This window comes from Sarcophilus harrisii, chromosome 3, assembly GCF_902635505.1.
Source record: "Sarcophilus harrisii chromosome 3, mSarHar1.11, whole genome shotgun sequence".
Taxonomy (NCBI): Eukaryota; Metazoa; Chordata; class Mammalia; order Dasyuromorphia; family Dasyuridae; genus Sarcophilus; species Sarcophilus harrisii.
Genome location: NC_045428.1, coordinates 454,976,141 through 455,002,412, shown reverse-complemented (window position 1 = coordinate 455,002,412; position 26,272 = coordinate 454,976,141). Strand labels below are relative to the sequence as shown.

Here is a 26,272-nt window from a genome sequence, read left to right as displayed (position 1 = left end):
ACTATACTTCCTTGTCCATGGTTCATTTGTGAACAGCCATTTTCTAATTGACAGCAATAAGGTCAAACATATAAAAACACAATTTTACCTGTGAATGTTGTCACAGCCCATAAGTCCAGGATTGGTGGACCTAAGAGTGCAGAATGAACATTTTATCCTTTGGCTTTTCAATTCCTAAAACTGATACCTAACTACTGCTATAGGTTATTCTACTTAAGGCCTATACAACCAACTATAATACCATACACCAATAGTTGATAGATTTCTTGCTTTTCCAAGACAAAAAGAAGTAAAAAATCATCCAATCTTAGAATGTAGGTCTAACTTTAAAAAAAAAAAAAAAAGAAAAAACAACATCAACCAATGAATAAAGGTGGGCACCAGAATATAAATCTTCCTTTTTTTAGATGAAGAGCCCCAATGCATGATGTTTTAAAAACAAAATTAGCAAAAGTGTTTATAAACCCAAATATTGGTAGGTCTTTTGATTCAACAATCTCAATCTACAGATTAACTCTCCCTCAGCACCAAAGTAATCCCTATAAAAATGGCTAGAAGTACAGATATTTATATCTATGGAACAAAAAAAAATTTAAAAACTTAGGCAGCTAAAAGAATTAATTTGAAGAAGTGCCTTAAAACCTTTAAATTTTATTGCTTACTTTTTCACATGTTTGACTTTCATATTTGCTGTACTGCCGCATGTCTTAAGAGATTCTCCAGCAATATCTGGAACATCTGCTCCTCTTGCCTAAAGAATACAGGGAAAGAACAAAAGATTTGTAAGCATTTTGATAATAAAATAACTTAAAATAGCAACATGGAGTTATTTCAATAATTACCAGACTGCATTATAGAAACACAAAAGTGGGGGAGAAATACATGGCTCTGACTAGAAAGAATGAAGAAAACACTCACCTAAACAACTCTTAAATTTTCAGGTTCCTCAAATCAAGCCTAAATTTGTGCTTGCTCAATATGAACCTTGTACAGGTACCAAGGAAGAAGATTCCATGGTAGCATTACCACTTCTTCAAAATAGCTCAAATGTATCAAGTGAATCTACCTGGCAGGACTTGCTAAAGCATGTATTTCCTGTGTATAAGTTTCAGTGTTACCTTAACATCATAAGAAAACATTAGAGTGGGACTTTAGGAAAAAATCACATGGCAATTTGAGTATAATGAAAAATAATCAGTCAATGCAGCAATATAATTATATTTTATATTAGTAAATCCTTCTATAACAAAGACTGTATTAAGTATTGAGGAATTAAAAAGGCAAAAGTGAGACTCTCTTTGTCCTTAGGGACTCAACTCTCGTAGGGGGAAAAAACAACACATTGGGGAGAACAGCGGCGAAGGAAAGGAGTTTTGGTTCTGGGAGTCATGGGAATGGTGACTAGTGTTAAAGGCTGTTGAAGAGTCCCTTGAATTTTTTTTCCATATTTTGCCTTATTTTCCAGAAACACTGGACCCAGAACATGTAGAAAGTTCTGACTGTCAAGAACACAGGGCCCTTTGAGATGATATAATTTATTGTTGCTTCCCAAGCTGGACTCCCTGTAACTTGGGAGGCAAGACAAGTGCCAGCTAGTCCATGACCAGGCTGAGATAATGCTTTTGCAGATAAGCAGACCCTCCTGTCTTCATAGTCCAGTAGTTCCCAAGGGAAAGGAATGAAGCTCCTCCCTACAAGGAGTGGTCTTGTCTTTTTCCCCCACTTTTGGTATACTATTCCCCATCCCATGTCATGGTCCATTCCTGTATCCTGTTATTTGAAAAATATAAACTTCTGTAAAGATTAGGAATCCTTTGGATTCCACATGCATGTTCATTTCTCTTGTAATAAACCAGATTTTTAGAAAAATCCCATGAGGTTGTGATTGCCTGATGACACTAGCCCTTTATAGCAAAGATAGTAATGACTTAATTACAATGACTAGCGTTATAGTGGGAAGGTGGGGAGTAGCAGAGGAAAGTGACTATGTAATAAAAGGACAAATAGAAAGATGACTCCATGTAGACTAGTTAGATGAGAATTATCTAGTCTGAGGCTAGAACAAGTTAAGTTCATAATCACTCCCCCTCACCAATCAAAACAACTCAATTTCAGACTGGGAGTTATACAATAAATTAACTCCCCTCAGGAAGTTTCTAGAGGTCCAGTTCTGAGGGTTCATTCCAAATGGGGAGAATCTGGATAGTAGAAGGGAAGATGAGAAGACGGCTTAGATGAACAGATCTTTTAAAAACATTGTGTTGATTCACGATAATTATGAAGGATTTAAGATGAAAAATATTATCCATACAAGAGAAAGAACTGATTTGTGTCTGAATACAGACTGAAGCATCCTTTTTCTCACTGTATCTCTCTCTCTTTTTTAAACTTTATTTATCTTGATTTTTATTTTCATTAGGGTAGGAGATCTATATGTCTTTTTTTTCACAATATGAGCTCTATGGAAATATTTTGCATAATTTCACATGTGTTTTCTTAATTGTGGGTGGTGATAAGGAAGAAAACCTAGAATTCAACAAATTTTTAAAAATTGTTTTAAATAAATGAAAATATTGTGTAGAAAAAAATGCTTCTTATAAAAACACTTCCTAGTTCACTTATATAATAAAGGAATAGAACTAAAAGATTTAGAGCTTAGTATACAAAATTATATAGTGAAACCTCCTCAAATTTATAGAGAAGAACAAAAGAAGTCTAAAGTAGGGCTTTTTCAACTTTTTCTAGTCATGACCCCTTTTCAATCAAAAAATTTTTATTTGATCCTGGTTTACAGGAATACAAAATAGGTAAACAAATCAAATATTTGCTGATAAATCATAATTTTATGACCCCACATTCAGTCACACAACCCATATGGGCTCGTGACCCAGTTTAAGAAGCTGGGGTCTAACTGTATGTGCAAAAGTGGCAGCCCTTTTTGTAGTGGCTAGAAACTGGAAATTGAATGGCTGCCCATCAATTGGAGAATGGCTGAACAAGTTATGGTATATGAATGTTATGGAATATTATTATTCCGTAAGATATTACCAACAGGATGATTTTAGAGAGGCCTGGAGAGACTTACATGAACTGATGCTGAGTGAGATGAGCAGAACCAGAAGATCATTATACACTTCAATAAGAATACTATATGATGATCAATTCTGATGGAAGTGGCTCTCTTCAACAACGAGATGAAACAAATCAGTTCCAATTGTTCAATAATGAAGAGAACCAGCTATACCCAAAGAACTATGGGAAATGAGTGTGAACCACAACATAGCATTTCCACTCCTGTTTTTGTCCACTTGCATTTTTGTTTTCCTTCTCAGGTTATTTTTACCTTATTTCTAAATCCAATTTTTCTGATACAGCAAGATAACTGTATAAATATGTATACATATATTGTATTTAACATATGCTTTAACATATTTAACATGTATGGCAGTACCTCCCATCTAGGGGAGGGGGTGGAGGGAAGGAGGGGAAAAGTTGGAACAGAAGGTTTTGCAAGGATCAATGCTGAAAAATTATCCATGCATATGTCATGTAAATAAAAGGCTATAATTAAAAAAACAAACAAACAAATAAACAAAAACCAACAAAGAAGCTGGGGTCTAGAGATGGTAAATGACATATATGCTGAAGTCTTCCCAAATACATTAACCTCCTAGGTTCCTTGATCTATTCATAATATTTCCACCCCCGTTCCCATGTGTACTGACTGTTCCCTGTGCCCAGATTCTACTCCCCCCCAATCTTCCAAATAGAATCCCTCCTTTAAGAATTTCAAAATTCTTTTAGAATCCTTTTCTTAACTAGGCTCAACTACTACCTCCTCCAGAAGACTTTATCAGTCCCTCTGACTGCTAGTATCTGCCCAATAAGTTTTTCTTCTATCAACCCAATATTTAACATATTAATGAGAGATTTGTCGTTATTGTTGCCGCCCTCATCAGAACATAAATTTCTTTAAGGCAAAGACTTTTTTTTGCCTTTTCTTCATATCCTTATATGTTTGTACAGTACCTGGAATATGAGCTAAGCATAATGCCCAGTATGAGTTTAATAAATGCTGATCAATTCAACTAGCATGAATTTCTCTACTATTTCACTATATATGTCAGTCACAACTCTGATCTTACTACAGTTATCCACAAAGTATTCTACACTTCCATACCCAAGAATTTAAATTTCCATTAAACAATCATCATCTCCTTTCATTACATCTTCCCCTGTGCCATACTCCTCCCAAGTCCACTCTTTTTAAATTCCATACTATTCTGAAGCTGGTCAAGTCACTTAATCCCCTGTACCTCAGGTTCCCATCTAGAAAATGAAGGCTATTCAACAAATGGACTTCAAAGATCCAATGACTTCTAAATCAGTAACCATATTGGTAAACTTTTACTCTCAAATATCTTACTACTACTTGTCCTATCTTTGAGAACTGCTATTTCTCTCCTCCTACTCACATACTCTAAAACAGAACTGTTAGGAGTGACAGCTCTAAGTCTATTAAGAAGTTATATTATTTAACTTCAATTGAGCAGCAGTATCTCTTACCCGGTAGTCTTTTAACTTCTTCCTAAAATATTCTTTAATCTCATTCATTTAAGTTCATTCACTAAGCATCTACTATATTCCAGGAACTGTGATAAATACTGGGAGTGCAAAGAAAGGAAAAACAATCCCTACTCTCAAAGTGCTCGCATTCACAATGAATATACAATAATGCCCAAACAAGATATATACAGGATAAATTTAATTTTAGAGGAAAGATTAAGGGGAATTCCTTAAGACTTCATATAGAATGTCAACGCTTAACAGAGATTTGAAGGAAGCTATGAAGCTAGGAAACAGAGATAAGGAATAAGAATTCTGGGAATGGGAAATACTAAGTTCGTTGAAATATGTTTTATCTTATTTGATGAGCAGCAAGGAGGCCAGTATCAGTGGATAGCAGGGTGCATTGAAGAGGAGTTAAGATAATAAGAATAGAAAGATATGAGTATATTAGGAGCTTTATATTTCAAACAGAGTGTTTTAAATTTGATCCTGGAGGTAACAGAAGCCAAAAGAGTTTAATGAGTATGTGTAGGGAGGGAGGGAGCAGGGAGATAAGAACCTTGGTCAGATCAGCACTTTAGGATTATCAACTTAACAGCTTAGTAAAGGATAAACATGAAGCAAGGACACCAATCAGTAGGCTAACTCCAGGTATGAGGTAATGAGGATCTAAATCAGAAAAGTGGCAGATTCAGAGAACAGTAAGTATACATGAGATGTGATGGAGATAGAAATGACAGGACTTGACAAACTGACTGGATATGGGAGAGCAAGAAGGTGATAAATTAAGGATTACACCTAAATTGTAAACCTGAGTGGTTAGGAGGATGGCTAATAGATAGTAATAGGGATAGTAATAGGGATCAAGTATATAACTCTGTGTGGGGAGTTGGGGGTGTAGCAGAGTGGGGAAAGTAGGCCATGGGAAACTGGTGAATTGAGAAATTGGAAGCTTAGAATATTTTAATAAATATCAACATATATATGCAAAAGTTCTCTAGAATGACAGCAAATGTTAAGGAGATGAAGCCTATATGACAGGCAATGACCTTTTTGGAATCAAAGAATATCTTAGTGTCTATAGAAAAAAAGCTTCCAGAATCTTGATTGGGTGATTAATATAGATCGAATTAATTTCACATAAGGAAAAGTTACTGAGGAAAACTACAGGTGGTAAACCTGGAGAAGCAATAAGGAACAAGGAGACAAATTACTGCAATTATGCGAGGTGGGGGTTGGAAGTGAGGGAAGATTATTAGGAGGGAAGTTGAAGGAGAGCCTGCAATTACAACTTGTATTAGAACAGTCAGGAAAGCTGTGTAATCAAGAAAGAGCCAGGATTCGGTAAGTGCAAAAAAGGAAAATATTCAAGATGAAATCTAGTCTATTACTTATGGAAGAAGCATGCCAGAACACAATAGAAGACTTTCATAGTTTTAATGTAGGAGGTTGGCTAAGGAAGATGTAAATTAGAAAATCAACAGAAAAAAAAGAATCAGGTTTAAAAAACTGCAGCCAGAGGTTCAGAATCACTGAGATGGACCGAGTATGTATGAGAGAATGGAAATGTTAATAGCTGAGGAATGAATTAAAGCACAGAGTTGGGAAATTGAATGCCATGAATGAAGAAGAGCAAGGTCAATATACCTGTAGAATATGTACAGGAGAATATCTTGTAAGAAAACTAGAAAGGTAGGTGAAGCATTTTAAGTTCAAGAGGACTTCATATCTGATACTAAAGGTATCCGTTATTGTTGTGGATCCTTTTTTTCGAAGAGGAACAATGATAGCATGGGGTGATGCCTTGACTTATGCATGAACTGGATTTAAGTGTGGCAGTTTCACAAAGTCATTGGTCCTACTCTCTTTTCCAGAGCCACTGAAATCCAGGCACCATGACTTTGTCCTGCTAAAAAACTAAGAAGCAACCAAAAGAATTGTGGGAAGGTCAGAACTGTACTTTAGGAAAATTATTCTGGCTATTAAGTAGAGGATAAAATAAAATGGGGAAAGATATAAATCTCTCACTACATCCAGGGCTATCTCCAGATTTCCTTATCTGTATCTAGCCAATGGACTCAGATGGCTCTGGAAAAGAAAGTGAGGCAGGTGACCTTGCCCAGCCTCCCTCACTTAAATTCAGTTCACTTTATGGCATCATCTTTCTGATGTCATGGTCTTTTTCAAGGACAAAGGAAAACAACAAGTCTGCAAACTAGGTCTTTATGTTAGACCACCTGCATCTAAAACAAAATGCATTCAAATGTTATTCAAATTATGAACAGTAGAGTGCAGCAGTTCCAAATGAAAATGTTAATGAAATAAAGAACAAATTCTAATATAAAAGGTTAGCCATTATGTCACTCCCTTTATGTAGGTAAATAATTTAAATTCTATAAGCCATTTGAATTCTTGATACAGAAATATGAGGCCAACACTGTAAGTCTAAAAGATAAAAATGAATATTTATGCTTCTCTGAGGAAAGAAAGTGATCAGTTTCAAGGATAACTAATGAAGAGAATGAAGAAAATAAACAAAATCATAAAGAACATCCACACTGAAAAAAAAGTCTCTTGAAATATTAAAGTGTCCATAAAATTTATTCATTCAGTAGAAGTTCCTTTTAACATTAATCTTTTCATTAAGCAGGTTTGTTTTATTTCTAACATGGCACTACCTTCTATGGAAAATGCCATTTATTATGAGTTTTTATTTCTCTAATTTATAAATGATGAATATATGGAATGTAAAATTTTCCTTACCATCTTTAAAATATAAATTTAATAAAAATATGGACATAACTAATTAAACTTGTGTAACTATTTATATTTAAATAAATGAATTTCAATACGTTCTAGTCACTCCCTATATAAATTGTTATCAGAATTCTTTGTTCATATTCATTTTTGCTTTTGTACAGTTATAGTACTTGTTTTTTCAGTCTTTGCATTATTTCACAAATTATTTAATCATCTAATAACCTCAGGGAAAATATTCATCCATACTAATAAAGAGAAAAACATTGAAGCAACTCACAAGTACCACTTTCCCATACATCAAAGGGACAAATAGTTACAAATGGTAAAATCATCCTGACAGTGATGTGGATAAAGGGATCAACTCATTCATCATTGCTAGATTGAAAACTAATAAAACTTTTTTTGGGGGGGAAATTCATCTAACAAAGTGAAATAAATATTATGAAAGTAATCGTGATCATTTCACTGCTGAGACTATACCCCTAAGATTTTATTTTTAAAATCTTTTCAAAGATTTTAATATCTGAAAGGCCCCTAAATGTCCAACAGAAGGGGAATGATTAAGTAAATTATGGAATGTTAATACTATGATGTTAATGAGGTTAATAAGGTTGAAAATTTTTTAAAGTTTTATAATTTATGCATTTATAAATGCCAATAGTTAGAAATTAATTTAATTCATTATAACTCATATTAAGTTTATAATTATACAATCTGAACATAAGCTGAACATGGCTTTCAAGGTCCTGCCTGGCTACACTGAAAAAGTTCTTCTGGAGAAAGCTGGTTACCAAGTAGTGAACTTTTGAGAGCCATAAAAATTAATTAAATTACTTCAGACCTGAAGACTTGCAATCTAAATTTGTCAAAAGACTGTTTCTAGAATGACAGCCTGTGGAAGAACTGGGAGACAATAGTAATTGAGAGTAAAATAGTGAGATTTTGTCTCACCAGAAACCTGAGAGGTCCCCAAAAGTACCAAATAATGTGTTAAAGGAATGGATAGATTAAATAATTGGAACAATCTATATATTAAGTCTCTGTCCAATCACTTATAAAGGTACCACTATTCTCTAAAATTGAAAATAAAAAGCAATGACCACATTTTCAAGGAGATAAACTCTAACAATAGTCATTCAGAAATCAATAGCAACTACCCTTCATGCTAATGGTCATATGTTGAAGGCTGGTAAATCATCCTAGTATGCTGATTTACAGTGAGAGTTCCTAGAGGGTGGTCATTAATGAAATCAATGGTAATCTAAAAAGTCACTTATGAAGTGCCATAGGGATCTCTCATTGGCCCTGAGATGCATTTTGCCTACCACAGTAACAAACGCAAAAGGGCATATTTGTCATCAGATGAAGGAAAACTGAGAGGGATAAATAACAACGTATAACAATATGATAGAATGATGGCACTGAACTGAAAAGATCAAATTTAACAGAAATAAGCTAAAGTTTCACCTTGCAATAAAAAAATAAATTTCACAATTGTAGGATGGGAGATCTGACTACATATCAATTCTTATGAAAATATATGGAAGAGTGAGCGGAGTGAAAGCTCAATGAGGCAATAGCAAAACATGAAAGTCATAAAAATTATGACTTGGGTCATATAAAAGAAGCAAAGTGTTCAGGACAAAGAAAATAACAGATACGTTACATTTTATCTAAGCCAGTCCACATTTGTAGTATTACGCTCATTTTTTCAGTATATTTTAGGAAAGATAGAGAAGTTAGAACATTGAAATAAAGTGCATAACCAGAATGATGAGAAGAATTAATAATACATCATACAGAAGGTGGCTGAAGAAATGAAGGTCATTATTTAACCTGCAAAAGAAAACACAGAGAGCAGGAGGTTGAGAGTTATAACATGATATTGTCTCCAAGTCCATGGGATGTTGTTATGTGGAAATGTAAAAACCAGGAGCAACAATAACAGCTGACAAGTCCAAATTTAGACCTAATATAAGAAAAAGCTTTCTAACAAAAAGAGCTAAGTAAAAGAGCAAAGACTTCTTCAAAAAGGATTGGTTTGCCATTCAGTGGAAGTCTGCAACTGTTCCACAACTAGAGAAGGGATTCTCTCACTTACATAAAGGTTTGACTTGATATACTCTAAAGTAGATTGTGATTTCATCAACCATTCACTTTAAAATCTTCCCAATTTAGTAAAATGTTTTTTATTACTAATTCTTCTACTGTTCATACATATATCTCAAGGGACACTCTCTTCTGAAGATAAATATAATGACTCCTGTCATTTTCCTTTTGAAATGAAAATGAAGGTTCTCTACATTCCCTCCCAAGCAGGTTGCATCAGCTCCTGTGGCATGAACTTTTATCTCCCATGCAAACAGATGCTAGAGCTAATTTCTAAACTCACCTCTTATACTACAAACTGCCTGTTGAATGTTTCAGATGCTGAAAAAGTTACCCAATATCCAAACCATATTCAAACATCTATTTCTGTTGACACCACTATCACCTTTCCAGTCATTCTGCCATTCAAAAAGCCATTCAAAAAGCATTTATTAAGAATTTTCTATGTTTCAGACAATACAAGACATTTAGGTATACAACCTGGCAATTTTTAACTTTTTCATTCTCACATCCCATATCCTAAAGTTGCCAAGTTGTGTCCTTTCTGACTGCACAAAATCTCTCAAATCCAGTCTCTTCTTTCCTATCATATGGTCATTGTAACCTAGTTTAAGTCGTCTTTGTCTTCTGGGTTTATTCTAATATCCTCCTAATTGTTCTCCCTATTTTCAATCCTTCCCTTTTACAATCTATCTTCCAAAAGCTACCCAATTAGTTTTTCTTCAAACTCAGATTTATGTCAAAATCTTTAGTATGTGTATGTGTATACATATGTACTTATACACATATTTACACATATGCATGTGTATGTATATGCATATATGTACTATTGCCTCTAGAAAATTAAAAAAAAAAATCAGCAGTCTGATAGTTAAAGCTATTCACAACGGAGTTCCCTAACTTTGAAGACTTACCATTTTGCTTATTACATGTGCTGGTCAACCTGATCTGCTAAAACTAAAACTTAATATTCACCTCCAACTTTAAAACCTTGGACAAATAGTCCTTATATCTGGAATATACTTCCTTCCCCACATAAGACTGAAAAAAAAAAAATTCAGATTCTTCCAAAGAACAGGCCAGCTAGCTATCTTTTTTAATCATCATCTATCTCCCAAATTGTAATGCTCTCTCACTCCTGAAACTTGTATTACTGTATAAATGCACTATAATTATTCTTGTATGTATGTGTATATATACATATATATATGTATATATATATATATATATATATATATATAATCTAAAAATAAGCACAATGGGCATTTAAAGTCTTTTATTCTAAAAATGTGCTATTCTAGATTACAGCAGAGACAACTATAGCATATATGGAAATACTGTTATAACAAATAAGGTGATTTTAACACAAGGGAATGGAATGACATCAGTCGACAAAATTTACTAATTATCCATAATGTAAACAACATTGCACCTTGTCTTTTTTCCCCCTGTATACTGGGCCTGGAGTCAAGGAAACAAACTGAAGTTCAAATCTAGTCTTCAACACTTACTAGATGTGTGACAGAGGCAAGTGACTTAACCTCCTCCAGCCACAATGTCCTCAACTATAAAACTGTCACAGCACTTATCTTGCAGTTGTTATGACAATCAAGTGAGATATTTGTAACAGTACTCAGCACGCTGCCTGACATATAATGGGTTATAAAAATGCTTCTTCCTTACCCTTTTTGCCTTTTCCCCCTAGATACCTTTCTTTGAAAATAAAGATGGCTGGGGCAGCAAGGTGGCGCAGTGGATAGAGCACTATCCCTGAAATAAGGAGGACTTGAGTTCAAATCTGGTCTCAAACACTTAACACACTTCTTAGCTGTGTGACCCTGGGCAAGTCACTTAGCCCCAATTGCCTGAGAAAAAAAAGAATAGAAAATAAAAGAAGGATGGCTTGGTTCCATAAAAGAAGGCATGACACTCAGACCCACACTTCCAGTCTAAAAGTAATCCTAATCTTCATTTGTAGCTCTGATTTGTTCAAAACCTGACTAGTTTAAGTCAGCTTTTTTCCATAAAAGCCATAGTCTACCTATTTTATCTTTTCCTTATTATCACAGTATATTATCCTAAAGATACAAACACAGATCATGAATCCTTACATTCTTTCTAAAAAACAGACCCAGGGAAAGAGAGGTATATTGAAGAATACATTGCAAACACAAAAGAAGTGAAATTTCCAAAAGAATAAAAGTATGAAAACCCCAACTATGGAATCATCCAGTACTACTATTTTGAAATTATAATTCTCAGAAAACTAAAAGAGATGGCAAATCAAATCACTAGTACCAAAGAAGTCCAAGGTGGTCATTCTTAAGACTAAATGTCTGATGGAACAAAACATCTCCAAGTCCTTGGTAAAACTCTAATATCCTCTTGTTCTAATTGCCAGCTCTGTTAAACCAGAATTCACAAGAATTGAGTGGTAGGTTGTCATTTTAAATAAGCTTATGTATTTCTTACTAGGTTCCTGTATTTGAGATCCACAAGGTGTTTATTTCTCTTAAAGCTTCAATAAATCTGGGCTATTGACATAATGAAAATTCTTGTATTCAATTATAATCTCTATGCAAATGATTCTTTATATTTAATTTTCAATCCAAAGCTCTCTTCTATCATCTATCTTCTCATCATCAGCTGCTTGTTAGAATCTCATAACTTTCTCAAATTTATTATGTCCAAAACAGAATTCATTATCTTTTCCACCAAATTATCTCCTTTTCCCTATTTCCCTCTTACTCTAGAAGGCACCACAATGCTCAGTTATTCATGTTCAAAATTTCTACATCTCCTCTTCTATGTAATCTCATCTCTCATATCCAATTTGTTCTCATTTTATTTCTATCTTCACACTATTTATATGCTCTTCTCTCCTCTCATATAGATATAATCCTGGTGTAGGCCTCTTAAATTACAAATGGACTACTGCAATAATATTCTCAGTTTATCTCAGACTCAACTCTCTACTCCAATCCATCCTCTACTTAACTCTCAAACTCTTTAAGTCACTTCTCTCCTCAATGAATTTCAATGACTTTCTATCCTCCTAAAATCAAACAAAAATTACTGCTTGGATTTTAAAGTCCTTCACAATCTGGTGCCTTCACATACTCTGTAATCCAGTTACACAGCTATACTACTTTAGATACTCTCTTAAAGAGCTAACAAAAAATAAGAAAAGAAAAGACATTTCAGCAAAACTACCCCAATTCAAAACCTATAATAAATATTGTAAAGTAAAATGATGAATTGGCTTAATCAGTGGAAGAATTGGCTTGATAAATGAAAAGATATTCTCTAAAGTCAATCAAGTCTCTCAATCTACTTTATTTGGAAGTATTAAGGACACCCTTGATGACTTTTTCCTTCAAAGGAAATGCCTAAGACAAGAAGTAGTGAGAAATTTTACTCAGATTAATCCATGAAATGGATAACTGGTCCTTGAGTAATCAAAAGCTGTTAAAACAGTAAAACCTGAACAATTCAGATTTTCTTTATTTATAATAATTACAATGAAGTTTTCTTTTCCTGCTAAACTGTATTTTTTAAAAATCATTTTTAATCAAAACCTCTACTAGAATAACAGCTAAAATTACTGCTTTATACAACTTAACAATAAGCATTTATTAAGCATTTGCTATGTTTCCAGGCACTATACTAAGAATCAGGAATACAAATGCAAGCAAAAAGAAAAACTGATCTAATCTGAAGGAGAGGAGGTTATTCTGAAGAATGAAATCTGCCAGGTCAACAGTAGAGCCCAGGCCCTCCTTTAAAAACAAAGGTTCCAAAAAAGATTGGCTAGACAGAGGAAGGGGGCAGAAGGGCAGAGGAATATTCTCCTTAATTCAAACTTGTCCAAATTTTGAATAAAAGTTATTGTCAAAAAAGAACCAGATTGACCATGATGAAGAATAAAGTTACTTTTTCAAAGGAAAATAAATATCAACTTCCTGCTTCTCATTCAGATTTGTTCCATAAGTGATAATCTAGCCATTTGTGCAATCCTTGATTCTTTTTTTTCTCTTAGTTTAATTTTAAGGGATAGGCAAAAGTATCTTCTGGGTAAGAAAAGTGCTGAGAAATAATGGAGGACAAAATCTGATGTATTAGGATTATAACCTAGAAAGAAATAAAGAAATAAGGACTGGAATGAGAACTTCCATAAAAATAAATATTCTGAACAACTTAAATGGCTGAGAAATAAATATTCATGGTCATTGTTAGATCTAGCTATTATAACAAAAATGACAATACAACCAAAATTAATTCATATTTTAATGATATATCAATCAAATTACCAAGGGGATATTTTGCAAGAACTTGATAAAATAGTAACAAAATTCATTTCAAAAAATGAAATATTCAGAATATCAAAGGGAAACAATAAATGCAGGGGAAAAATAAGTAATAGCACTTCTACACCTCAAACTATATTTATAAAGTAGTAGTAATCAAAACCATCTGGTAATGGTTAAAAAATAGAGAGAAATAAGCAGAAAAAAATTGGACAAGGGAAAATTAGAAATAATGAAATTCAATACCCCAATATTTGATTAAGGCAGAAAACAAATTATCTAAGAATAAACCCTCCTTATTTGAAGATATAAAAAAGCTGCCAGCAGTCTGGCAGACATTAGGCTTAGAACAACATAATATTTCATAGTACATTATAAGTGGATATGCAACCTTAATTTAAAAGAACATATTATACAAAAATTAGAAACAAATCCTATACCTCTCACAGGTATGAGTAGATGTGTTTTTAACCAAACATAAGAAAGAAGTAATAACAAAGAAAATTAAAATGCTTCTGCACAGAGAAAACTAACATATTTGGATAAGAAGGAAAACAGTGAAATGGGGAAAATAATCATTGTTTTCAAATTCTCTGAGAAGGCTATAGTGTCTAAGATATATAAACAAGAAAAATATTTTAAACTAATATCCATTTCCCATTAGATAAGTGGTCAAAGGACACAAACAAATAGCTCCTAAAAGATAAATTGCAAAGAATTTTCAACCACATGAAAAAATACTCCAAATCACAAGAAGAGAAATAAAAAATCAAAACAACCCTGAGATTTCACCTCACACCCTGAAAAGTTGTAAGTGACCCCCCCAAAAAAATTAGAAAAAATCAACGTAGGAGGGATTGTAGGATGATAGGCACAATAATACATTGTTGTAAGTGTGAAATGGAACAACCTTTGGGAAGAAATTTGGAAATATGCAAATAAAGGGACTAAAATGTTCATATACTCTGAGCAGAGATTCCATATCCCAGGAAGCAATTGTTAAGAAAAATGTCTCCAAAGCAACTCTAATAGACTTGGGACAGAAAATGCCATCTACACCCAGAAAAAGAACTATGGAGATCAAATGTAAATCAACACATGCTATATTCACTTCTTTTTTCTGGGGGGTTTTTTTCCCCTCTCCCATGGTTTTTTCCTTTTGTTCTGATTTCTCTCCCTCAATATGATTCATAAAGTAATGTGTGTTTAAAAAATAATATTTTTAAAGAAAAAAAATGTAAACTCTTTGACAGCAGAGACTATCTTTCATTTTGGCTGAATTTGTATTCCCAGAGTTTATGTAAATGCCTGGCACTTCATAAGTACTAAACTAACACATGTTCACTTGAAAAACACAAAGATGTCTTTATATACACCAAAATATTCATAATATCATTTTTGGGTGGCTAAGAATAGAGAATGATATAGATGCCCATTAAATGGAGAAGTTAAACACAGTATGGTTACATGAATGTATTAGAATATTGGTAAGAAATGATGTGTATGATAAATATAGAAAAATACAGATCTATATTAACTTATGCAGAATGAAGTAAAGCAAAGCCAAGAAAACAATAGAAATAGCAACTACAACAAAAAGAACTATGCACTAAAAATTGAAATGTAATATAACAAAATTATAATAACATGATAAATGAAAATATGAAAGAACACTGGGATAACTATTAAGTCATAAGAAACAGACTTTTTTTTTTTTTAAATGAAAGTTCCAGTAGGAATTGGTGGGGGGAAAAAAGGTTGCAGGGAGAGATCTTACAAAGTCACAGGGACTAAGGGATGGATATTCAAAATGAAAAAACATCTGAGCAAATGAGAGGATAGTCTACAATCTAGTTTTATCACTAACGATGAAACTCTCTGGATCAAGCTGTCTTGATTAGTGAATGCAAACCAAACTAAATTACTACATCTAGGTAATCCAAAATCAAGTTTCACTTCAATATACTTCATATACATATCTTGCTACCACTTTACCTGTGCTATGACTCTCCCCCAAACCCCAATCCAAATGAACTTTTCTAAGAACAAAAATTAAATCAATACTACTATTGCTTCTAGAAAGGGAATGACAATCAAATGGAGCTTTATAACTTCATTCACCGTTTTTATGACTCCCCAGATCAAAACTCCCTTCCTTAGACTACTCCCTTATCTATATTATTTTTTCTTACTAGAATGTAGTTGAGGATAAGAAACTGTTTACTTTGCACATGAGTGTGTGTGTGTGTGTGTGTGTGTGTGTGTGTGTGTGTTTAATTCAGTGCCTGGCACATAATAAACACAAGTATTTTTTTCATTCATTTCATTCAGACAGCTTTTCTTTACCCAATCAAGTTAGTAATTACTGATGTTTTGCAATGTTTTATTTGAAAGCATACAGTTTATTAAGCATGATATGTTAACTTTTAAACTATACGTATAATCTATTAAAATTCTTCTTGTAATAACTTATATTGTAGTCAGTCATTCTCTAGTGTCTGATAGAAACAAGGTACAGCTTCTACCCTGGAAGCTTGTAGGTAATGCATCTACCAATAAAATCAACATGAAATTTTAAAAATTATCTATTGTGCTTATTTGGAAATATATTTTAGAACAATAACAGAAGATATAACTTACTTCTAAAGCACTGATACCAGACTGTGCTAAGTGATATGAGAGCTTATATGCAACAACTACATAATTTCTAACACCAAAACTAAAGATGAAAAATATCTAAGCCTTTACTACCAATTTGTCTTTCTCTGGATGCAGAAGCATTTTCTATCCAAAGTTTATTGGAATTGCCTTGGATCACTAACCTGCTGAGAAGAAACAAGTCTGTCATAGTTAATTATCATACATTCTTGCTGTTATTGTGTACAATGTATCCCTGATTCTACTTGTTTCATTCAGCATCAGTTTATATAAATCCTTCCAGACCTTTCTATAATCAGTCATACTTCATGACTTTCATATATCATAACTTATTCATCTATTCCCCAATTGATGAACTTCTACTCATTTTCCAATATTTTGCCACCACAAAAAGGACTGCTCAAATATTTTTGCAATGTTTGTTTTCCCTTCATTATGATTTCCTTAGGATACAGAACCAGTAATGGCACTCCTGGGTCAAAAGGTATGGCACAGTTTTATAGCCCTTTGAACATAATTCCAAATTGCTCTCCAGAATGGTTGGATCATTTCACAACTCAACCAACAATGCATTAGTGTCCCAGTTTTCCTACATCCCCTCGAACATTTATCATCTTTTCCTATCATCTTAGCCTGAGAGGTATTGGGTGGTATTTCATAGTTATTTGCATTTCTCTAATCAATAGTGATTTAGAACATTTTTTTCATATAACATAGGTGGCTTTAATTTCATTATCTAAAAATTATCTATTCATAGCCTTTGACCTTTCTCAATTAAGGCATAATTTATATTATTATAAATTTGACACAGTTCTTTATATATTTTAAAATGCAATTATTATCAGAAACACTGGCTATGAAATTTTTTCCCCAGCTTTTTACTTCCCTTTTAACCTTGGTTGTGTTGGTTTTGTTTGTGCAAAACCTTTTTAATTTAATGGAATCAAAGTTGTTCATTTTGCACTTCATAATGTTCTCTACTTCTTCTTTGGTCACAAGTTCCTCACTTCTCCAAAAATCTGATAGGTGAACAATCTCTCGCTCTCCCCATTTGCTTAAAGTATCACCCTTTACACCGAAATCATGTACTCATTTCAACCTTATTTTGGTATAGGGTGTTTCTGAAATATTATTTTCCAGTTTTCTCAGTCAATTTTGTGAAATATTGAATTCTTATCTTAAAAGCTGAACTTAGGGATTTATCAAATATTAGATTACTATTGTCATTGATTATTGTTTCATGTATATCTAACCTATGTCACCGATCTACCACTCTATTTCTTAGAAAATAACAAATGTGATCTTTACATTTTAATGAAGGACTATATGAGCAGTTTCATTAAGCAGTCCTCAATAAAGTATTCTCTTTAAGAATTATAAACTATAAACATCAAGGTATTCTCTGATTTATTATTAAAGTCACCTAAAGCAGATGTATCCAACTTAACAGCTCTGACTCCAAAAGTCTGGATTGCAGTCCTAAATTATGGAAAATATTTAACAGAATACATAAAAATAAAATATAGCATAGATCATTTTAATTTGTAGGATTAAGGCAAACTACTCAGCATGCACAAGGGATCCCATTCTATCACATCTTCTCTAGCAGACCTGAACCATTATCATTTCTACTTTCTTGCTTATCTTCAATGTCTCCATAGCTACTGGCTGCCTCCCTACTGCCTACAAACTGTCCCACCTTCCCCCATTCCCAAAAAGCTTTCACTTGATCCATTCAATTCTCGTAACTAATCCTAGATCTCTCCTCCATTCTGTGACTAAACTCCTTGAGAAAATCATCTGCATTGATTCATTAAGTTAAAAGCTAAGACACAGATCTACCATTTTTTCTTTCATGTAATAAACTTCTTATATTTTGACTCTTTACAATATTCCCACTAAAACCAGTTTCCTTATACCATTAACCACATTCAGGTCAATGTCCAGCAACATTTACATGACATATTAGTAAGATAAATATCATTTTAGTAATAGAATGACAATATTGCTCAACATAACATTCACAAAAATTATTGAGTAGTTTAGAACTTGATCAGTCATGTCCTACTTTTTGTGACTCTAAGGAGCACAGCAAACCAATACTGGCTGTGAGGTTTTCTTGGGAAAGATACTGGATGGTTTGTCATTTCCTTTTCCGGTGAATTAAGGCAAACAGAAGTTGTGACTTGCCCAAGCTCACAGTTAATATCTGTAAGAGATCAGATCTGATTGTGTGTCTTCCTGATTCATTCCAGACCCAGTGCTCTATCCACTGAGCTTCCACCTACCTCAGATTAGATCTGAGATCTAGCAGAGACACACATGAATTAGAAGAGGAAATCATCAATTAATGCACTATATAAAAATCTAATGAAAACATGTCATTTTTCAGTGATTCAAAATTTCACATCATTGAAATATAGGGACAAATTACATAAAGGTGAACATTTCTTCTAAGAAAACACAACTAAGTAAAATGCTATTATGTAGGGGCAGTTAATGATAGAAGAATAAGATTATAAGTGATAGTAAGATTCCTAAGAGGACAATTATTGAGATGAACACTAGTACCAACACAATTAAGAAGCTGGGGATTGCCCATGTTTAAAGAGTGAAAAGATGAAAAGTAGATGAAACTTAGATTATAGGATCAGAGATATAAGAAGAGAATATAGTGTCATGAAAAGCAAAGTGAGGAACTATTTTAAAAAGGTAGAATTGTTTTACAATGTCAAATGGATGAAAAAGGAAGTGGAAGTATCAATGGAGCTAGGTCATAGAGGAAAAAGAAAGGGATGAAATTATTAGATCAAGAGTTCAAAACAATTTCAGTAAAAGCACAAAGATATAATCTCCAGAGAGATGGCAAATGAGGGAGAATGCAGATACTGGAATATAAAAAGATTTGGAATAAAATCATGTGAGGGATGTGACTGGGAGTCAGAAAGGGGAAAGGATTGAATAGAATGTATGAGGATACAGGTTAGACAAAATTCATTTGAAAAATATTCAATATTATTCCACTTCAGCAATGAGAATTAGAGGGACACACACACATATGCACATGTGTGTATATATTTATATATGTGTTTATATGCTCATGTGGGCATATATTTATATGCACACATGTATGCATATATGTAAACAATATGTTTGCTAAATTCCACTGGCAGTAGAGAAAACTCAAACATGAAATATGAGTTTACAACATAAAGAAGCTTATATGGAAGATAGTGGAAAGCATGCAGAGATGATATATATTAATAAATTTAACAGAAGTGTGATGAACTTAAAGGAAAAATCCAGACAAAATGGGCAATGAGGAGACTGGAATAATAAAATACTCTTTCAGAAACTCAGATATAGGGAGAACATTTTCAGTCCAAGAAAGACTATACAAAGGAGGAAGTACCTGGCTGACACTTAAAAGAAAGATCATTGTTCTAAAAGTCTAAAATGAGGAAAGAATGCATTTCAGGCTCATGTGAGTGGTACGGGACCAAAGTTTATTCAACATTCTAATTTTGCTGTAGTATATGAAAAAATAATGTTAAAAGCTAGTATCCTGAATCAAGGGTGTGGAGAGTCCATCACAGACAATGTTACCTGTGTGTTTTCTTAGGGACAAGCGGGAAACATTCTAGGTTTTTAAGCATGGGAGTGACATGACTAAACCTGAGCAATAATATCTTTGGGAATGGTAGCCAATAATTCATTGCTATTCCTGCAAAAAGATCAAGGGTAAGGACCAAATCTTTCAGTATTAACAATATGACAAGTAGGGTCACATTTATCAAAAATACTTGAAAACTCTTCCACTGAAGGAATTATGCATCAGATCTAGAGTAATCGTTGCTAACTCCACAAAAGAATCATCTAGAGAGTTCCTGACCAAGTAAAATCCTTTCTAAATTGACACCAGAAAACTCTAACAATAAATGTGCCCATAATGGAAAAGGCTTCCAATAAAAAGTAAGGTTTTAGCTGGGAACTAAAGCAAACCAGGGAAACTAAAAGGGAGGCCGATAGCAAGTCACTGGATTAGGAAGTGTGTGGCTGTAAGACAAAAGTAGACTGGCAGAGAAAAAGACAGGGGAGAGGGAAAATGGAGGGTTAGCGGTAATGAAAGACTTGAAATAGCAATGTTATATTTCACCAAGGAAGTGATAAGAAAATAGTGGAGTTTGGTGAGCAGAAAAGTGACACCATCAGATAGGTATTTTAGGGAAATCATTCTGAAAGCTGAGTGGAGAATATAATAATATGGAGTGAGAGACTTGTGGTAAAGAGAGCAGCAATAATACAGGAAGGAGATGATGATACATTGAAGCAAAAGGAAGGATGTCTACTAATTATCCTAAAAAGAACAAATAAGGGAATTAATATAATTAGTTTCATACTATGTCCAAAATACAATCAAAATAATCTCTTTATGGGACATTTGTCATAGTATTTGCAAAATGGCTACAAGAAAAGCAATTATAATTTTTACACTAACAACTATTTCAAAGGATAAAGAAGAGAATTCTACAAAGAACAAAAAAAGGACTATCCAAATTAAATCAATATATTTGTTGATTTTAATGAAAATATGGGAATAGATGAGTACACTAAAAAATGTTAGAAAATGTAAATCAGGAATAAGAAATGACAGAGGACAAAGATTTATGGACAGCACAAAAATTGAGTATTATGTAATGAATGTTTTTTTTTTCAAGAAAAAAATAAAAAGACATTGGCTATTTCAAGCACCAAGTAACATCATAAAAATGAAAATTATATTTTAATAGATAAGAAACAACACCTTACTTATATGAAAACCATTCCTCAACTGGTTCTCAGTGAATAATTAAGCCTTTAATAGAGGAAAAAAATCAAATGAAAATTAGTGCAAAGCATGACTAAAGAATAAAAATAAGAAAAAATATGAGTTATATTTTAATATATTTAACATCTACTGGTCATCCTGCCATCTAGGGGAGGGGGTGGGGGGGGGGGGTAAGAGGTGAAAAATTGGAACAAGAGGTTTGGCAATTGTTAATCCTGTAAAGTTACCCATGTATATATCCTGTAAATAAAAGGCTATTAAATAAAAAAGAAAAAAAAAAAAAAGAAAAAATATGAAATTAAAACTCCATCTATACCTATTTAAAGAAGTTACTGCTTCCTGGGAAAGGAAAGAAGATACTAGGAAATGTAGATGATGTAAAAAACAAATAAAAAAAAAGTCTATACTTTTAAAGTGACTGATGACAAAAAATGACACAGGAAAAGAAGAAAGAATATTTAATTGATCACTGTCATTACTTGGGATTACATTTTAACAAAAAAGATTACATTTCAACAAAAAGATGAACAAAAAAGTGTAAATTCCACATTTTTACAATTTAGTAAGTTTATATCTGTAACCCAATGAAGTTCAAGAAATCTTAAAAAATTTGAAATCAAAAAGGAAAGATCAATAGCTTGAGTCTTCTAAATTGTGTTAATAACATTGTTGATAGATGTGGCAACACAATGGAAATGTGGGATGCATGAGAATAAGCACTCAAGGACCAAGATTATGAGTCTACTAGATGAACAAGAATATCACAGTATCCTTTACAGTAATGGAGAAATTTAATTTTATAGATAAGAAAAGTTAAAAGTTAGAGACATTAAGTGTCTTGACACTTGTTGTAAATGTTAGGTAGGGATCAAACCTATAAAGAGACATAGGTCAAAAGCGCAGCACTCTACACTTCAATACACTACCTTACCATGGCACTAAGAGCTTCTTCCCAATCAGGCCGCTCACGGGGATGAACATTCCTATGGAGCTCTGGCACAAAATCATCTTCTTCAGAATGTACTGAGGACTTCATTTTTCTAGGAATCAATATAGGAAAAAAAAAAAGCTGTTAAAATAAATATTCCATTTTTTCAATGATTCCATTTCCAAGTCAATCAATACACATTTACTAAGTACCTACTACATGCTAAATATTACACTAAGTCCTAAGAATAAAAAGAAAAACAAAAGACCATCATCCCTGCTCTCAATGATACTCAAGTCTAAAGAGGAGATAATATACAAACAAATACATTAAGAAAGCTACATATCTGTTAACTAGCTAGTCAATGATAAGTCACTAGAATAGGGAAATTACAAAACATTTCTTATAGAAGGTGGGATGTTGTTGTTTGTACTTTGTTCTCAAAGATCACGTGACATCAGGAAGGTGATGTCATGACATACAAGTGACTTGGATTTCAGTGAGGGAGGGCTGTGCAAGGTCAACTTCTTTACTTTCCCCTCCAGTACCATCTGGATCTAGTAGCCAGAGAGAAATCAGGATGACTAGAGATGGCCCTGGATGCAGTGAGAGACCTCGAAGTTTTCAAGCTAAGGTGGGGTGTTAGTTGGGAGCTGAAGGAAGCCAGGAAAGATAGAGACAAAGAGGGAAAAAATTCTATTCGTGGGAGACTGTCAGCAAAAAAATTGCTCAAGAGATGTAGTATTTTCTCTGAGGAACAGCAAGGAGGTCAATTATCTGTTAGAAAGGGGATGGGAAAAGAAAAGGAAAGTATAAAAGTCTAGAAAGGGGGAGGGAGGCAGGTTATAAGTGATCACAAGGTTTTATATTTGATCCTGGAGATGACAAGGAGAAATTGGAGTTTAGTTGAGTGAGGGGGAATGATATTATTAGTCTGTACTTCAAGATAATTTTGACAACTAAGCAGAAGATAAATGGTAATGGCAAAATACTTGAGTCAGGTAAACCAACCAGCAGACCATTTCAATAGGTCATGCATGCGATAAGCATACAAGGATAAGAGACATATACAAGAGATATCAGGGTAAAATGGACAAGATTTGGCCATAAATTAGAAATAGGGGTAGGGGGAAGAAAAGAGTTCAAGAGTTAAGGATCATCTCTAAATTGACAACTTAAGTGAGTGAGTGAATGGGTATGTGCTCCACTATAATAAGGAAGTTAATAAGAAGGAAAAGTTTTGGAGGAAAGGTAAAATACAGTTTTGGACATGCTGTGTTGAAAATGTCTCTAGGCCATCCAGTTTAATATGTATAATTAGCAAGGGAAGCTATGAAACTAGAAATGGAGAGGTTAGTAATGGACATGATACATGATAAATATCTGTATAGATAAATATCTGTATAGATAAATATCTGTAACGATCATCTGATCGTTAAATCTGTAAGAGCTGGTAAGATCAGCAAGTGAAACAGCATAGAAAGAGAAAAAAAGAAGGAATAGAATAGAGTCCTATACAACCATCATAAGTTTGTAGGCATAATTTGAATGAAGATCCAGTTTAGGAGACTGAGAATGAGATATCAGATAGGCAGAAAGAGAACCAAACAAGTAGTGTCATGAAAATCCAAGAAGAGGGCAACTGTCACTTGTCAAAAGCAACAGAAAAGTCAATGTATAAGGATTAAGAAAAGGCTAATATTTGATAATTAAGAGATCACGATAACCTTTATATATAATAGTTTTAGTTGGATGCTGAGATTAAAAGTTAAATGACAAAGTTAAGAAAATAGTAGAGGGAAAAGAAAGTAGAGGTATCAATGGCCTATTCAAAGAAATTAGTGCCAAAAAAAAAAAAAAAAAAAAAAAAAGAGGCAATATATGGAAAGATGGCAAGCAAAGATAGATGAATCTATAACCATGTTTTAGGCAACAGAGGAGCAACCAATAGACAGGGAGACATTGAAAGTTAATGAGAGAGTAGAAATGACAGAGTGGATAATCTGGAATGGAATTTATTGAGCATGTAGAAGCATTAACCTTGGCAAAAAGAAGTCATTTCTTCATGTGAGACAAGACTCAAGAAGGAGACACCTGGGTAAAAGGAAATGAGAAAAAAGGAATAGAAAATTCAATATAGCCTCTATTTTTTTAATTAAAATATGAGGCAAAATTCTAGTGGAGAAATGGGGAACCATGGGAGGTTGGAAAAGGGATGAAAAGGTTTCATGAGTTGGGATAGTGAAACAAGAGGAAATAATATATAATGATGTGGGCATAAAGTTAAATAAAGCTTTAGTGTTGAGGTTTCCTTGCTAAGCAGAGGTAATAATTCATAACTCCCTTGGGACTAAGTCCTGCATTTTAAAAGTCCTGGACTCTAGGACTTAGGCCCTGGATTTTAAAGGACATGCAAAATAAAAGGATGGGCTAATGTATTTTAAGTCTATAATTTGTCCAGATGCGATGAGGTAATTTGATAAGAACATATAAAAAGTGAGGCTAAATGAATTTTTTGCTCTATAAACAATTATTATGTACCGCAAAGTGAAATAAAGTTTGGTCTACAATCAGTTTTATTTCTATCATATAGATATAACTTTAATTGACCTAACAATTTGTGGGAAGAAGAAAACTTCCTTTTTAAATATTATTCTATTATTGAAAAATATATTTTACTTTTTGCCTATGTGACAAGTTAAAACCTGATAAAGTGCTCTGAAGCCAATTAAGTTGATTCACATGTATATGTCATAATCATCAACATCATGATTATCTTAATCTTGAAAATTTGAAGTACTTTTAATAGACACAACATCCAAAAAATTAGTAAAATTCCCTGGGAGAATTAGTAAAATTCTCTGGGGCAAAAAGAGTCATAAAAATTTATGTAAATTCCAATTTTGGCAATATATAAAACAAGCTTTATAAAAAAATATCAATGAGGATGTTACAAAGGTGGGAAAGTACCTACTATATTCCAAACACTTTGCTCAGCACATTACAAATATCTTATTTGATCCTCACAACAACTTATAAGGTAAATGTTGTTGTTGTTACCCCCCATTTAAAAGTTGAGGAAAGTGAGGCAACATTTGTGAGTTAGAATCAAAATTAATAGCCAGAAATAAGCTTTTAAATTCTTTTGACAGTTAAATTTCACATACATAAAAATATGGAAAACACATAAGTGGTTATTGAATTGCTTTCTTGCCACAAATTAGCCCATATTAAATTCTATCATGTAATAGTCTACTTCAGGAAAAGTAGTCAGCATAATTGATTTAATTCAAAATCAAGGTAATACCTAGAAAAATATATTTTAACTCAAAATAACTCGCTTCCTTCTACTGACTTTAGAGAACATTTTATTAACTTAGTAACTTTTTATAAAATTTTCTGACTAAAAGTTTAAAATAGAATTTAAAGAGATTAAATGGAATAGCTGGAGTTGAAAGGAAAAAAATATTTAAAAGGAAAAGCACACAAAAAGTAATAAATGATTTGGGGAATATTTCTATACCAATATAAACAATTTCATGTTTTAGATTCTTAGACATGACTGGATTTAAACCCAAAATATTACATTTGAGATATAGGAAAAAAAAACTGTTTGAATCAACTATTGATAACATTTTTAAAAATGTACACTTGCTAATAATACCAGTCATTTCCAATAATTCCAATATGCTAAAGACTCAGAATATAGTTTTTAAATTGGGATGATTCTAACCTTTAATTCTGTAGAATGTACTTTATCTAAAAAATATCATGTCTTTTTTCAATGCCCCAGATCTGACTTTATATTCCTCATGATAATTTTAGTTTGATTGATCTACAGAATAACCATGAAACATTATACAATTTAATAACTGAAGAAAAACTTCTTGATTTATTCTGCTTCTAAATTGTAATACTTAAAACCTGACCCACACCATCAGCTTCTCTTACTGTGTTAAAAAAAAAAAAAATCCACAAAATCATTTACTTCACTAGAATCTTCATTTGTTACAATTATTTCACTAACTTTATCACACTTCCTCCTCCATCCTTCACAGTACAATTAAATTTTATCTGAAAAATCTTAATTATTCAAATAACATCATTCAGTTT

At 33.0% G+C, this 26,272-nt stretch overlaps 1 protein-coding gene across 4 annotated transcripts in view; it reads right to left on the bottom strand.

Moving 5' to 3' along the window:
- The window catches only part of ARHGAP32 (Rho GTPase activating protein 32), a 368,512-nt gene that overhangs the window by 213,906 nt on the left and 128,334 nt on the right, over nt 1–26,272 (bottom strand). For all 4 annotated transcript variants that reach the window (XM_031960907.1, XM_031960906.1, XM_031960908.1 and 1 more), the window contains exons 2-4: nt 22,163–22,271; nt 663–751; nt 89–130 (exon numbers count right to left, since the gene is read on the bottom strand). In XM_031960907.1, coding sequence (XP_031816767.1) covers nt 89–130; nt 663–751; nt 22,163–22,267 — 236 coding nt within the window. In that variant the 5' untranslated portion in view covers nt 22,268–22,271. The remainder of the gene's footprint in view (nt 1–88; nt 131–662; nt 752–22,162; nt 22,272–26,272) is intronic.